The sequence below is a fragment of the Cyprinodon tularosa genome, unplaced genomic scaffold, assembly GCF_016077235.1.
Source record: "Cyprinodon tularosa strain WSP-4 unplaced genomic scaffold, ASM1607723v1 ctg108, whole genome shotgun sequence".
In the NCBI taxonomy this organism is placed as follows: domain Eukaryota; kingdom Metazoa; phylum Chordata; class Actinopteri; order Cyprinodontiformes; family Cyprinodontidae; genus Cyprinodon; species Cyprinodon tularosa.
Window position 1 is genome coordinate 1,321,070 of NW_024037871.1, and position 16,562 is coordinate 1,337,631.

Genomic DNA, 16,562 nt, shown 5'->3' on the forward strand with positions numbered 1-16,562 from the left:
GCATTTGTTGAAAAGAAAGATGTTTTTGGCGTCCTTCCTACGAGATTCGGTAAAAGTTTAATTTATCAGCTGGCTCCCTTGGTTGCTAAGAAGATGGGACACAATGAAAACCCATTGGTCATTGTTGTTTCTCCTTTGGTCGCACTCATGGAGGACCAAGTGAAAGAAGCAACTGAAATGGGCATCACGGCGATGCAACTCGGCGTGAACGACGAGGTGGATATAGCCAGCGGTCGTTGCCAGCTCCTTTTCGGAAGCCCGGAATCCTGGCTGCTGAACAATAAGTGGAGGGACATGCTAGGCTCCGATGTTTTTCAAGCCAACGTTATGGGTATCGTCGTGGAAGAAGTTCATCTAACTTACAAATGGTAACAGATCATCTGACTGTCTGATTTACTAAATAACTCGCAATGTTGTGATATTAATCCCATGTTGTAAACATAGTAGGTAACATTGTACGTTCGCTAACATACATCACGCACTCCGTTGCTCTTATTGGTTGTAGGTCTATCCAATTGAGTGCAGAGGCATTTTTTTTCCTGGTTCGTTCGAAACACGCCCCATAATCACAGCTCTATGGAGCAGTATCAGACTCATATTCTGACTAGAATTGAGTAGGACTACCTCAGGCTAAATAATTATGATCTTTAGTAATAAAAAGTCAGATTTATTCAGGGTGTTATCAACTAGTCTCCAAATAACTGCTATACTTCTAACAAGACATACTACAGAGTCAATGCTTTTACACAAACAATTGAAACCAAAACACATAACATGCTCTATGAGCTTTAATTGAACAGTAAAAAACTTATTTTTAGTACTGCCACAATTATCTTATTGAATAACTACCACAGCTAGAATAATCTTGTTTATAGCACTGCTTCCTTGCAGCAAGAAGGTTCCGGGTTCAAATCCCGGCCAGGGGTTTTTCTGCATGTTCTCCCTGATGGACTGGCAACCTGGTGGACAGTACCTCGCCTCTCGCCCATAGTCAGCTGGAGATAGGGACCAGCAACCCTCGCGATCCCAGCAGGGATAAAGTGTGACGGAAATCGATGGATGGATGGTGTTTTATTTCAACTCAAAAATATACAAATTGAATGAACAAATACTTAAACTAGTATTGTTTTCTAAAAAATATGAAAGATGCACAGAAAATCATACCTTATTTCACCAATTGATTTTATATCGGGTGTTTTATAGAAGAATTGCTTAAACAACAGAAACAAAAAAAAAACAAAAAAAAAAACAATAACTATAGCTCGTTGCAGACCAATCTGGGTTGAAAATGTTAAAACTTGACCCTAACTCAAATAAAGTAAGACTGCTTTCTGAGATTTTAAATAGTACTCTGGAGAGTCCTGTATTTCAAGGACTCCTGGAAGTTCAACTGGCTGAAATTCCCAAAAGAAAACACAGCTGCCAGAGCTTGGTTCAGGGAGGAAATGTGGCTGCTTTAAAGAGACCCTCTGAAGCCACTAATGTTCTATCAGACGAGACCTTCAGGGCCCAAAAGAGAAAGCGGGAAGACATTATAAACACTTGTGACAGTAGCTTTACATCTGGGGGTTTTCAGAAGAGCCCATCGAATGGCCAATAAATTATCTGCTTTTCATCCCTGGAAAAAGTGAGGGGTGAACTTTCTACGAAAGTCTCAGAACAAGTGCAAATAGGTGGGGATCAATACATGTAAATCACAGAGAACAAACAGCAGCACATGCTTTACATGTAAAGACTGGGGTAAAGAACGAGGGGATAGTAGGAAAATAAAAGCAGGATGAATCATGATACTTAAAATAGAAGCAGCATGTGGAGGAACAAGTCAAATTAAATTTCATCTAAATTTAATCTGGTGCTCGTGATGGCTTTTACCCTCCCACACTCAGTTATGGTAAATCCCAGCCGCTACAGATAAACACAGAGAGGCTTTCCGCATAATATAACAAAAACACATTAATACCTTGATTTAGACTCTGCACACAAAAAAATAATAATCTGTTTTTATGAACTTGTGTGCATGGAAATCTCTTTTCTGTGTAACAGAAAACCTCAGAGAGCCTCATAAAAGACCTGAAGCCAAATTTCATCAAGTTTATATCATTCAAACCAGTCGCTCACAGATACAATCATGAAAGACAAATTCACTTCAACGCCCAAGAAGGATCTAGATTTAGAAAGCACTACAATTAAATTCATCAATCCATAAAATACATGAATAAATCTAAACTTTGTTCAAATATAAATAATACTAAACAATGCATGCCTATTTAATTCCATAAACTTCACCAGAATCTCGTAATTAAAAGAAAAAACAAAGTTAATGCAATATTGTGCTTTATCATATTCATCCTACCCTTTGTTAATTTAACGCTTAAAACGTCAGCCTATTTCATATAACTTTGAAATGATAAATAGGCCAATTTGTGCAGTCTGCATTTCTTTAGAAAATAAAAATCTGAAAAGGTAAAGGTTAGAGGCAACAGCTGTTTGCTTAGATACTGCTAAATAAACAGCAATGGCTTCAAAATTAATCAGATTAGTGAATTCAGGGATTAAAAAAATTAAGACCTAGTAACATGGTGATGGCCGCATTATGCTCTGAAGATGCTTTTCATTAGCAGAAATGGGGAAGCATGTTGTGAAAAACAGTAAGGTAGATGGAGCTGAATGCTGTTTAGTACCAAAGAAAGAAAATAAAACAGTACTGGAGCATTTTTCACCTTCCAGCTGAACACAGCCCTTCATACACAGCCAGAGCTACAAGCACAACATGTTAATGCTTCACAGTGGATAACCAGCACTCTAAGGTTCTTTATTAATTTAAAGCTACAGTGTGTAATAATTACAGGGATATACAGTCAGAAATGTAATATATTATACTAACTATGTTATTTATCATCATCTACGAGCTCAGCCTCTTAACCTTAATATTTGCATTGCCTTAGAATTCGTTATTTATAATTACATAGGAGCGGGTCTCGCAGCCATGGAGGCAGACATCTTTGCGCTACGGCAGCGCAGAGCCAACAATCTAGTGATTGCGAGATCGCCAAAACGTCACAACGATGTAGAAAAAATAACGGGTATAATTATTATCTGAAGTCTACATGAAATCTATACCCTACACAGACTAATGAAATACTATCTGTAAAATTATCTATGTAAACAAACCTCATCACTTGAGAAGGTAGGTGATGCGGACGTCGTGGAAGACATTTTGTCCCGTAACGCTCGCTGTACTGTTGGGGGGGAGAAGCGGTGGGGGGGGATGTTCATGTTGCTGCAGTCTGCAGTCTGACCGCTAGATGTCGCTGAAAATTACACACTGTAGCTTTAATAAGGGCAAAAACGTGCTTCTGTTAAGCTGACAACATGATGCAACCGAGAAGAGTTCTTGCCTTTAAAAAAATCTGAGTTCTGGTTATCCAGATTTTTTTGTGTTACCCTGCTGTATAACCGTGCAGACATTTACTTCACCTTTTTTTTTTTTTTTATTGGAGTTGTGCCCACTGATTTTCTTTTAATGTTTTAAACTGGCCAAGTCAAAGCCCTGATTTAAATCCAGCTGAAAAGTGGTGGAAAAATTGAAAAATTAAGTTATCCAATTCAAATATCCAATTATCCAATTCAAATGACCTCCAGGTGTTCAATCAGGTAGAAATTAAACCTGAGCTCTGCAGCTAAAGCAGTTAGTCGTGTTTGTAGATGTGTATCTATTACATGGTGGGGACCATTTTCTATAAATCTTAGCACATCATGGCCACCGAGTGCTGTATTGAGAACCAATATCTGATCCCTATGGGTACAAATGCTGTTTTAGGCTAAGCTGTTAGGTTTCGGACTAAGGTGTGAATTGAGTTTAGGTAAGTATTAGGGTAAGGTATGAACCTGTAATGGTTCGGGATAGGCAAATGGTCACGTTTAGGCTGTAGAAATGGGTTAGAAATTAATGGAAGTCAATTGAAAGTCCCCATGAGGATAGAGAAAAAGATGTGTGTGTGGTATGGTGGTGTTGGTGGGTCCTTTTAGATTTAATTGCAAAAATAGGATATATATTTCATTTCTTTCTGCTTCCCAGTTATACAGAACTTAGAAGTATAATGTGTCCAAGTCCAAGAGATGTGAATATTTATGTCTGTTTTTAGCAGGGTGTGAATTCATTTTCTCTTTAATTATCTACCAGTTTGGGGTATGACTTTAACTCCTGTTGTTGGGTAAATAACTTTCCAGAAAGCTTTGTGAATTGAAAAAACAAATGAAAAGTTTGAGTTTAGTTAGAAGGTTGACGTACACAAGGACTGAAAGAGGAGGGAAGAGTTTATCCAGTCTGCTCTCATCTCTAGCTTAAAATAAAACCTGCCATCTGAGCAGTGGCAACATGTAATCTGCGACTGCCAGCAGACCCATAAAAACGAAAATGAAAACAATCAGAGAAAGGATAGATGGAAAAAAAGAAAGGAGAGGAAACCCAGCTAATGATGAGCTGCTTTCCCTTCAAAAAGGGAAAGCTGGAGAAGCAGACATAATGCCACGTCCAGCTGGTGTCACCAGAGTTATTGTTGTGTCTGAATATTGGAAAAGCCGCCCTGAGAGGCCAGAGGTCTGTGTGCGATCACTACAGGGAGCCACCTGTTCACTGGTGCCTCATAACTGTTTGGCTCACGTTCAAAACCACACGGAGCAGAAACAACAAACGCAGCAGTGTGTCGCCACACGTGCAGCACTCAGGCACAGCAACGGACACAAATGCACTGTGGTGCAGTTCAAAGCAGTGACGCAACTAAACGTCAAACGATGACACAACAGTTATTATAGTTTTGGAAAAAGGAGTCTGCAAGTCTGGACTAAAGGCAGGATAGGAGAATAAACAGAAAACCCAACTTTTCACAGCTTTTTTTTTTATCAATACACTGGTCACAGCCGGGAGACAGGAATTTATTTACCCATCCATCCAAATCAACAAGTTCAGGAGATCCAACCTGATTAGACAATTCTTTGCACTATTTTCTAATCCGAAAGCTTTATCTACTGTTGAAAGATTTGTCTCGTAATGTCCTGTCCTTTCAATTTTTCTTTCATTTAGTCAGTATGAAGCGTTGCAACCGTGCATTAATACCATATTTTTAAATCACCATCTTCATGGCCGTACCATTCTGCTGCCTGAACTAGATATGTTCCAGACAACACGAAAAGGTCTCCCTTTCCCCTCGGTTGTACAATAAATACTGCAAGGCAGCAAGACCCACAATGCTTGTTTCAATATTAATTTATTGATGTGCAAAAACTAGAGCTGCACCGGTACCAGTATGGGGCGGGGCCCCGATGTAGCACTAAAATGGTGGTATCGATATCGACAAGTACCAACAAATAGGGCACCAATACCATTTTGAGAGCCGAAAAGTTTATTCAGCTATTGTCACCCATTCCAGGTAGGCAATAAAAAGTTCTACTGGATTCACTTTTTATTAGTCTTTTTCCTGCTTCACAAAGGTAGGCAGCAGCTTGACAAAGCCATTATTTTACATCCAAGTAGTATGCAGTTCTTCATATATACACACACACACACACACACACACACACACACACGCCCACACACACACACACACACACACGCATCTATTTCAAACAGATGGTATCGGCCAATACTGCACAGCCAGGTATCGTGGCCAAAAAATGGCATCGGCGCAACACTAGCAAAAACTCAAGGTCATTATGGTGAATGTGTCTAATATTAGAGTCAAATCACTAGTTCTTCCACCAACAATCTGCCCACTAACTCAAGAAGCTGAGTTCCTTATGATAAGGATGTCATGGCGGCTGACTTGTTAGAAGCAGAGCATAAAGTTTTATTGAAGCTCGGCTGAACAGACAATCGACAATGGCACAACAGCAGCCTGCAGACAACTGTCTGCTCGGGCAGTGCCCTTAGATGCACTCAGCTGCTGGCTCTGCTGGAATCCCTAAATCAGGGACATCAGCAAAATGTGAAATGGAAACCTGCAGCAGGGAGGTGTACTTTCCCTTTAAGATTACCATGACAAACAGTGAATGCCAAGGAAACCGCCTGAGCATGTGCAGAAAGCTGATTACTTCTTAAGGTCAGAGACAGAACAGGTAACTTTAAAGTCTCCACAGAAACGTCCAGTCCAACTTAAAGCACCCACCAGAAGTATTCACATTCACGTTTGTTGTGAATTTGTCTGCAGCATCCTTTACTTTGACACCCCTACAAAAATGCATTACAATGAACTTTCTTCTACCAGCATATATCTAAATGTTTTGGGAAGTTTGAATTAACTGCAAACCTACATGTTTTTCTATCTAACCTAAACATGCTGAGCAAGGAAGGAACTAACCAGAGAAGCAGGCAAAAGGGGCTAGGTAAGTCTGCAGAGACCCACACAATGCTCTGCAAAGATTAGACCAAATCAATCTTTTAAGGTGATGTCTGTTGCAAAAACCTAGAACTGCAAAGTACCCTAAAAGCAGTATCTCCATGGTGATGTACGTTGATGGCAACATCCAGCTAAAATGGCTAAAATAGAGGACAATGATGGATCCAAACTTGTCAGAGGCAGCAGAAAACTCGGTATGGCTCAGAGGTTCTCCTTCAAGCAAGACATTAAGCCTAAACATCCGAACAGAACTACAGTGAGATGGTTTAGATTAGGGTATATTCATGTGTTACAACGGCCCAGTCCAGAAGTAAGATTCAGGAAACTGGTGATGTCTGGGAGAAACTTTGGAGAAACACATGCTGATGAAGGTTCTCAGTCAGCCAGGTCATAGTCATTCCGTAAAAATTCAAAAAAATATCCACTGGACTTGGTTTCCAAGATTTGAAGACGTTTCGCCACCTCTCCAGGAAGCTTTCTCAATCCAGACATTTGAATCGAGAAAGCTTCCTGGAGAGGTGGCGAAACGTCTTGAAATCGTGAAAACCAAGTCCAGTGGATCTTTTTTTTTTTTTTTTTTTTTACGGAATGTGGAGAAACACAGTATTAACACCATAGGCATGTATCACTTTTTAGATGTGGTACGAGTTTTTTTTTCTTTTCCAGTTCATGAGGTTTGAATACAGGCACTGTATCCATTTGTGCTTTTTATGACACGCACTCCATCCTAAACGTCATAAATCTGTCCCTGACGCCATTCAAAGTACATCCTTAAAACCGGACACAGAGACACCAAACACCTAACACCTCAATCCAGCTCTTAAGAGCAATGCGCTCATCAGGTAGAGACGAGCCTTGAGTCAACATGACAGAGTAAATATCCAAAGATGGTGGGCGTGTTGTAAAACCTCCGAACAACGGTTCAAAGGGCGCAACACAGAACAGCATAATGGTCTCTTGTCTTTACATGTGGCTGGGAATAAGTCATGATTTATGGGCACAAATGCACAGATATAGCATAGAGGAGATGCAAGTATTAAGAAATTTCATAAAAGCAAGGGAAAGGGATGCAAATTTCTAAATACAGCCTGAGGTTTCACAGCTGCACTGCTCTGTACCCCTACCCCCAAAAATTGGATTTAAAGCAGAATGTAAGCCCTAATAATCCCATCTCAAGAGGGGAAAACACTGTATTTGTGATCCTAAAAGTAATCAATACAGAGCAAACATGACCTGACATGAGCGCTTCTGCCTCACAGAGCATTCGGGGAGTTTCAGCAGCCAGACTGAGCCAGGGCGTGGTGGCTGGTGGTTGCATTATGGTTTCAATAAAACCACTGACTGCTGCGGTTCCTTTTGCCCGTGTCACAACATCAACACAGGCAGTTACACACAGGCGCAAGTGATGCAGTCGCTGCTAAAACTTATTGAGACATGTCTTGATTAGGACAGAACTACTGACTAGGAGAAAGAAAGACAGGAAACGTTTCAACAGGTACTAATGGGTGGGGTAACCCGTTTACTATCCAAAAGCCTCATCGATCCCTCTGCAGTCTGGAGAACAAACTGAGATATATGAATTCTCTACTTTAGTTTTTATTTCAAGTTTTCGATGGCATTGAAACGCTTTCAGCCAGCAGACAGGGGGAAATCAAATATTTTGGCAGTAAATGTTTACACCTTGAGGCAAGTATTTGGTTCCGCCGAGGATTTTAAAGCACAGAGATACGGGCAGGGCATGCAAACCCCACCAAATAAAACATCTGTGGCATTCAAAGCACTTTCATCCCATTAGTAATTATTCAAAGCTTAGCTTACGTGCTCCCCCACCATAAAATCAACATTGGACCAACATGCTGGCAAGCAGCTTTTAATTAGCTTCTATAAAATTAAAGCTTTCCTTTATTATAGTTTTCTACACTATTTGATAAAAAGGAAGGTATCTGAGCCCTTTCACCCAATGACCTCAGTCTCATCCAGCAAACAAAAACGTAGGTGATGATCAACTAATCCTGAAAAGTGGGGTTGTTCCTCTGCTGTAATCGTGCTGCCTCTGCTATCCAAATATTAATAGGAGGACTTATTGGAAACTTGCCGTAATTCCCAGTCTGATCAAAGTTGGAAAATTAAATGACCCTGTGATAACATTCCTGGTATGGAGGTATAAAGGGCTGCTAAATAAATGTTTCTTTTCTTGCAGTAGCTCAATATTACACTGAAGGTAAAAATAAAAATCTAGGTTAGAGTACATTTGTTTTGTGGTGAAATCAATTCAATTCAATTTAATTCAGTTTATTTATATAGCGCCAATTCACAGCACATGTCATTTCAAGGCACTTTACAGTTCAACCAGATCATCCAGTCAAATTGATTCAAAGTTTTCCATCTAAGGAAAACCAGTTGATTGCAGCGACTCATTGACTCGAATGCAATCCCTCACACTAAGCATGCTTGTAGTGACAGTGGAGAGGAAAAACTCCCTTTTAACAGGAAGAAACCTCCAGCAGAACCAGGATCAGTGTGAGCGGCCATCTGACGAGTCTGACTGGGGTTCAAGGAGACGGAAGCAGAGATACAAAAAAAAAAAGCAACTGTAAAAGGCGGCCCCATCCAGGAAAAACACTTAATATATTTTGGTCCATGTTTCCTAGGACCTCTAACTAGTAATGTCAAAGGTCAGACAGGAAGAAAGACACTGCGGTAAAATAAAATCTCAATTTCTCAAAGGGAACCAGTCAAGTTGACCCCATCTGGAATTACACAGCAAGCAGGTCAGACTCAGCCATTCAATGTAAAACATTTCAATATAAAGTGTACTTTATCCATGGTACGGGCTAAACACAACAGAAAACAGATAAAGTAAAATCCTCTTTGAACTTAAAAAACAAAGATAGAACAACAAGGACATTTAAGAGGGACGATGCAGGATCAAATGCGGCTTATTGGGCTCCCTTCCGTATTGAAAAATAACTCTGGGAAACTTCTCAGTGAGCTCTCTGAGAATCAACTTCCACTGACCTATCTCAGTTAGAAACCATTACAGAGGCTTTATTCTGCCTGCCCTGTTTTAAAAGCATTGTTTGCAGGTTAGTCATGACGTGGGTTGCTGCCTTTGTATTCGGATGGACCGCCTTTGTGCCGCTGTGACAGTGACTGCAGCTCCACTTTCTTTACATTTATTATAACCATCTTTTAGGTATTTCTTTATGAGTTTTCATCACTTGAATGAGTCAAACGGGGGACATTGTCTGAAATTGGTGGTCCTCGGGACAGGGACCCAAACAAATTGGATCATCCTATGTGTATTAGAGCGTCATTGTGAGAGGAATAAAAAAGTAATAAAAATCACATCAGGGCTTGCAGCCGGGCACAAGCAGTGTTGCTATAGCTCTCATATCCACAACAAGTCCATCATTCAATGACATCACAGCTGCAGATGTTAGTTATTATAGTGTATGCTGTCGTTAGGGACGCAGCTTGTGTACCCAATTAACAACAGAAAGACAGAACACATAATTTCTATCTGCAATCTGCATCACACCAACCTAGAACAAACATTAAAGATGGCTCAATTTGCAACTATTTTCCATTAATACTATATTCTTGGTTTCATACATCCTTGCTAAGATTGATTATAACTAGAGTAGATTCCAACACCTGATGGAAGTAATAATGATGAAGATACTAATGATCAAAATGAATGTTGGAGGCACCATGAGCAGTAAAAGAATAAGATATAGGATGATTTATTGCAGCTGGCATCATCACTGAATTGTTCAACTAAAGCAGCTGTTCCCAAACTTTTGTTGCTACTGACGTATCACCATTACATGCTTCTCTAACATTTTTCAGTCCTTAAGAGATAAGGCACCTGAAAAAAGGAAAAAACAAGGTAGAGGAGATATGAGGATTGTAAAAGATGTAAAAAAAAAAAAAAAAAGGAGCCCTAAAAGCTCTGTGTTAAATAAATGGTAGATAAGAGTGACATCTTTAGATGCAGTCTTCATGCTGAAGCCAGACTCTAAGAAACATTTAATTCCCACCATTGTAAATGTTGCAAATAAACTCTTGATTTAAACTGAAACTGTGTGTCACGTAGTGCTGAAATCAGATCAATCAGATTAATCGATTATTGATAAAAATCATAAACTAATTTAGTCATCGATTAATTGTTAACTGAAGTGTAGACTGTAAACATGCTCTTAGCTGACTGAGCAACCCACATAGAGCAGCAATTATATCAAAATTGTAAAAAAAAAAAGTATGATCATTTTGCAGTTAAGAAAAAAAAATTTTTTTCATCCGTCCATATGCTCTATCGAGAACTCCTCAAGTGGAAAAGTTTAGTTTCACCTGGTTCAATTTAGTAAACATCTTCTTTAAGGAACCTTTTGCTATCCGATTATTAATTGATTAATCAAAATAGTAATCGACAGACTGATGGATTTGCAAAATAATCGTTAGTTGCAGCTCCAGTGTCAGGTAATCATAAGATAAAACTTTTTACCACATTATGACTAAATGGTTATAGCTAAAAATACAACATGGCTTATTGGAAAGATAGCTCATGTGCATTGTATAGTGGGTTGGGTGATTAATGATGGTGAGGGCCTGTTTCTGCTCCTGCATGTTAGCAAACTTACAAATATCCAGGACATAAAAAGTAAAAAAAATCTCCTGGAAAACTGTAGACTGTCTGATCAATGGTATAAGATGCTGAGGCAAGAATCCAAATCCACATGAAAATGATTCCTATCCACCTTTCATTTTTGCCATGGTCAGAGATCAGTCTTTCTGTAAACCCACTAAGCCAGGGGTCTTTTTCCAGGCCAAGGACCCCCAAACTGATGGTGAGATGGAGCGGGGACCCACTAATTATATAAATTGTATGAAACTGTGTTATATCAAGTGAGTTCTATAGTCACTCTATTAAATATGTCATATTTATAAAGTAATTTCGCACTTTGATTATTAAAGTATTTCTTATTCTGATTCCTGGTTGATGGGATGTTAGTGGTTAAGAGTCACCTTTAAATCTTTATGTCACAGCTAAATTAAAGATGAATTAACTTCAGCAGCGGCGCCATTAAGAATCAGAGGCGCTTGATATGTTATAAGTAGTTCCTGGTTTGCACTTACTGGGCTCTGTAGTATCTGTGTGACGCGTTTCTTCTGCTCCAGGACATTAAAGTCCTGCCGGAGATCCGGCGACATGTTTCTGGCTCTGATGTACTCCGGATCGTTGACGTTGATCCGGTCAAAATAGCGCTCCTTGGTCCCCCCGGTGGGTGGCGGAGGAGTGGTCACCACCCCCTGATGGCTGTCTGCACTCATGCCTGCTACACCTTGCTGCTTTGCCTCTATGGCTGCCGCTTTGACCCTCTTACCTGAAAACCAAAAGAAATGAAAAGGTTGGACAATGTTTACATTTAGCAGAACAACAACACACTGTTTGGGCTGGTTCTCCCAAAACAAAGGAGTGGTGTTGAAAAGAAAATGGAGGAATAGAAAAAACGATATTGTTCAGGTGTGATGATAGAGAGATTACTTTAAGGGAAAAAAAATTACAACGTAAGGAAACTACTAGTGCAGTTATTTAATTTCCCAAAATGAAATTCATTGAGATGTAAGCAGGAGACATGTTTATACAGCACATTTTCACATATCTATATCAGAAAAAACTCAAATCTAACTGATAGTATCTTAGAATAAAAAAGGCTTCAGCTGCTTTTCAAAATCATCTACAGAAGCCAAACTTTGTAGGAAAGTAGGAAATGTTCACAGTCTGGGTGCGACAGCTTGAAACCACGGCAGGTTTTGGTTTGGTGACTTTAAACTATGACAGGTTTTATATCTTCGGATCAAATCAGAGCTGTAAAAAGAAGCCTGATTGAGTACTGTAAAACTCTGAAAGTTAAGGCCGTAATTAAAGAAATGTGAAAATGTCTAAAGGGATTAGGAAAGCACACAAAACTTGTTTACATAGTTGTGCTTGAAAAACAACAAAGTCTTTTCAAGAGATGAAAAAAACCTTTGTCAAAAGCATCAACTTATTACGTTAGCTGGGAGCAGGGATGGTTATAAAGTCTAAGAGCTGCTGGGAGGAAGAATCTGAGATAACAGAAAAGAACAGAGCTACAGCAATGTTGGATGCAAATCCTGCAGTCATCATATATAGAGCAGATTTGTTTGCAGCGAGTAAAATGCAAAAACAAAGAAATGTGCCAGAGTTCATAAAGATCTGTATTTATATTTAAGCTACTGTGGTGCAAAAAAACAACCACAAACCTACAGGTAGGGCTGTGCAATTAATGGCTTTTTTAATATATTTGAAGTTTAGCAAAATGCTATTTAAAAAAAAATCTCGGAGGCACTCAATTTTTATTCAAAATTCTTAAACAGTTAGGTGGCAGTGATACAATTAAAGTGGGTATGTTGACACACATAAGGGAAAAAAGTTGCAGCTACAGTAGCACCTAGATTAACGCATGATAGTAGAAATAAGAGCTTTTTTGTGCAAGTTTAACAGTAAAGTCTGACTCCGGACAAGCAGGCTTTCAAGGTCAAGAAATCCTAGAGTAAAACACCAACATGCTTGGGCTCAGTAAAAAGGATTATCACAATAAAATTTTAATCGCAACATTGGTTGAAAATAATTGCAATTTGATTTTTGGCTAAATCAATCAGCCCTACCTACAGGCTAATAAGAAACATAACAGACTTGGACAGTGCAGTGTAAAAGTATTCCCACCCCCAACACCCCAACACCTCTCCATACTTATTCATTTTTAGGAATAGAAAATTCAACATTTTAAATTGAGATTTAATGTGATCCATAGCGGAAAAATCTGAAAAGTGTGACATACATTTGTACTGAATCCTCTGTACAGTGCATAGATTATCTTTAGCCTGTAATAAGAGCTCGGAACCTTTTGGGGTTTATCAGGTTTGCTGAAATTCATCTTACTATCTATAGATGCTTTTCTATAAAGACCAGATGTGGTTAGATGAGAGCTGATACTTGTATTAACAGATTCTCCCACCTGAGCGCTGGATCTCTTCAGTTCCTCCAGGGTGACAGTGAGACTGTACATTGATCTACAGTATGATGATTGTTTTCTTTGTTTATTTTTTCGTCTTTAGTTGTCCTTTGCCAGATGTTTCTCCCTTTCTCTCCTACCCCCGTTCTCGCTCCAACGTTCTACAACATCCCTCTTTTGTATACAGAGATCAAATTACTCAGGTGGGAACTTTTTACTAGCTAGATGAGCTTTTTTTAAGTACAGTTGGTTGCACTGGATTTTATTTAGGCGCCAGATTAAGCAGTTCTGCCACAGTTTAGATTGTTATCTGTAAACATTTTGAAAAACCATACCATACATTTAAAGGAAACATTAAAACTTGCTTATTGTGTTGCACCCAAATACAGTCACATTGACTACAAATGTCTGTACATCTGAGCTTTAGGTCATGCTCACCCAGGATAATGGAAAACATCAGTTATAGGATCAGATTTAACAGCAAACAACGTAACGACCTGTCTGTCATCACCAGATGAGACAAACAGCGTCGCTCTGTGTGCTCGTCAAACAGGAAGTGGACATGGCCTTTTATCGGCCCTCAGAGAGGTACTTCACATTGCTTTGACGCCATATCCTAACAGCAGAGGTTTTGTTCTGCACACATACAAGTCACCGGTCCGCGCAGGTCACTGTGACAGCTCACCCTACAAAGTGCACCGTGAGGACAAGCAGACCTTGACCAATATGGAAGTTGGTTTACTCCCTCTGGTCATTCTCGGGTCAGCTGGCATTACAACAAGCATTCTACAGGATGCACGAATTGCTGCAAGGTAGAGCAACACATGCAAAAGTCTTTGTTGCTTTGCCAAAAGAAAATAGCAAAGAAGATAAAGTCCAACAAACAAGGAATCTTATAAACAAGCTCATATCTAAAAGAAGTAAAGGAAATGAAAGAAAGAGATTTTCCAGGAGACTCTATGAAAAAGAAAGCTGCTGTAAATAACCAGGTGGTGCATTAGGGAGAGATGGAGCTAATAAGAACGCCGCCAGATGGCTTCTTGACATGTAGAAACAATGGAAGAAAGAATGCAGAAGAGAATAAAAGAAAGAGATCCCACTGATTTATGTCTTCAAAGACCCAGTATGGTTGCAGTTTACTCATTACTCTTAAATTACTTCTTCATCCCTTTACAACCTCACTGCTGCCACCTCAGTAGGTGGGAAGAAGGTAAAAGAGGTTATTTGGTTTGACAGATGCTAAGCAGCTCATTCTGCTCCAATGCCACTTATAGATACGACCAAGATTATCCAAGAGACACGTAGCTCTGGTAGTAGAGCAAAGGCGTCGCACACAGACAACATAGTCAAAATAAACCTTCCCACACAACAGTTTAATACGTCAAGCATTGTTTTCACAAGACTGCCTTACTTTATTTGCACGACTAACATTCTGTGATAATATTCAACACATCTATAGTCAAATATTTGGACATGTGGACTTTAAATCAAACATAATCCTGTTGTCTTTTTCTCTAAATGCAGTCCTTTCTTAGTTCCTGGCCTAATAATATAAAAGTTATTGACTTCCATTATAAAATGCCCTGCTAAAATATTCATACTTTAGCCACAGTGACGCTGGAGGAGCTTCAGACACCAACTACTCATGTGGGAGAAAATGCTAACATGGCAATAATCACACAGAACTAGGAATGTTAACAAATAATCAAATAGAAATTATTTATTGATGAATGTTTTATTAGATTTCAATCTGTGCCATCTGATTTATTAATAAGTTGTTGCCTTACAATGTTGTAATTACTGCCGTCCACTAGAAGGCACTGTTGTTCATTCTTAATCTGAGTCTTACTGGTATTTGCAAGAGAAGTAAAGCCAGAGCGGAGGTCTGCTAGAGCCAAAAATTCTCCCATAGTCTCATACGGGATCATTTGCTATGTTTAATGATGACAAGGATGCAGAATTCACTTTATGCAGTTCTGTTTGTAAATATAAACACTTATTCTTCTTAAGTTCTCACCTAAATAGTGCCCATTTAGCCATGCTGCATGGTGAAGCAGCCTAAAGCCTGGTTTATGCTCAGAAACCAGGTCGTCTGCGTGTGTGTCGCAGTTAACGCAGATATGCCCCCGCCCTTTCCGCAGACAGAGAGTGCCGCAGATAGCGTCGCAGAGAGGAGAGAAAGCAGGCCTCTGATTGGTCAATTCTACATCCACTCTACACTATGCTGTTTCCCGTTTGGTACCTAATGGCAGAAACTCTGGCTGTAGTGCCATCCGCAATGCCTGGCACACCTCGGGCACTATCCCAGACACAGTACAGCATACTAGTTTGTAGCTCTGTGTGACGGTCTGTTGGTTTGCACCCGAAGCCAAAACATGCAGTGCTACGGCCAGTCATTCTGAAAATGGGTGAACTGTGTGTTTCTGTGGGTTGTAGACGGCAAATAAGCTTGTCTAACCGACACATGGACACCCACAATCCTTGATAGTTCGTGATTGAGCCTCTTGCGTTGTGGCGTGGAATAACATAGCGCAGACCACCCTTCAAAATTGGGGATAAATCAAAAATATCTGCGTCATACCTGCGACACAGTGCTGCGGGAGTATACACAGCCCTTAACTCTTCCAATTTGCTCTAGAGGTGAGGATGTGATAATAGAAAAGTAGAAGACATTATACAAAAATGTTTCTAACCTGATAGAAAAGCACATGCTGGCAATAAGCCCGTTACACGGGGAAGGCTTTTATGAGTCACTGTAATTAATAGTGCCAAGTTTTAACATTCCTCTGAGAGCAACTAGACTCCTCGTTTAAAGAGTTGCAAACAGCACAATGTCCAGAATACAATAATAACAGTTACAGTAGCATCCACTTTATTAAAATGAAGTGGCAAATAGTCTGACAGTATATCAGAGCGACACACCCTGTCATTTATGATAGCTTTACATCTCCTTACATTGGAAATCATAAGTGTTTAAAATATTTCAATGTTATATCATTTCCGTTTAATATAAGAAAACACTTATCTGTTTAGTCAATATTAAATACCGTTAGCACTAATCATTTTAAAAATATAATGACGTACTTTTTTTAAAATTCAGAATATTGGAAAAAATATTCAGCCACTT

The 16,562-nt window shown here is 39.4% G+C and overlaps 1 protein-coding gene across 7 annotated transcripts in view; it reads right to left on the reverse strand.

Annotated features, from left to right (window-relative positions):
- Positions 1-16,562, reverse strand: part of add3a (adducin 3 (gamma) a) — a 151,353-nt gene that overhangs the window by 41,868 nt on the left and 92,923 nt on the right. For all 7 annotated transcript variants that reach the window (XM_038291293.1, XM_038291285.1, XM_038291276.1 and 4 more), the window contains one exon: positions 11,535-11,782. In XM_038291293.1, the coding sequence (XP_038147221.1) occupies positions 11,535-11,729 (195 nt within the window). In that variant the 5' untranslated portion in view covers positions 11,730-11,782. The remainder of the gene's footprint in view (positions 1-11,534; positions 11,783-16,562) is intronic.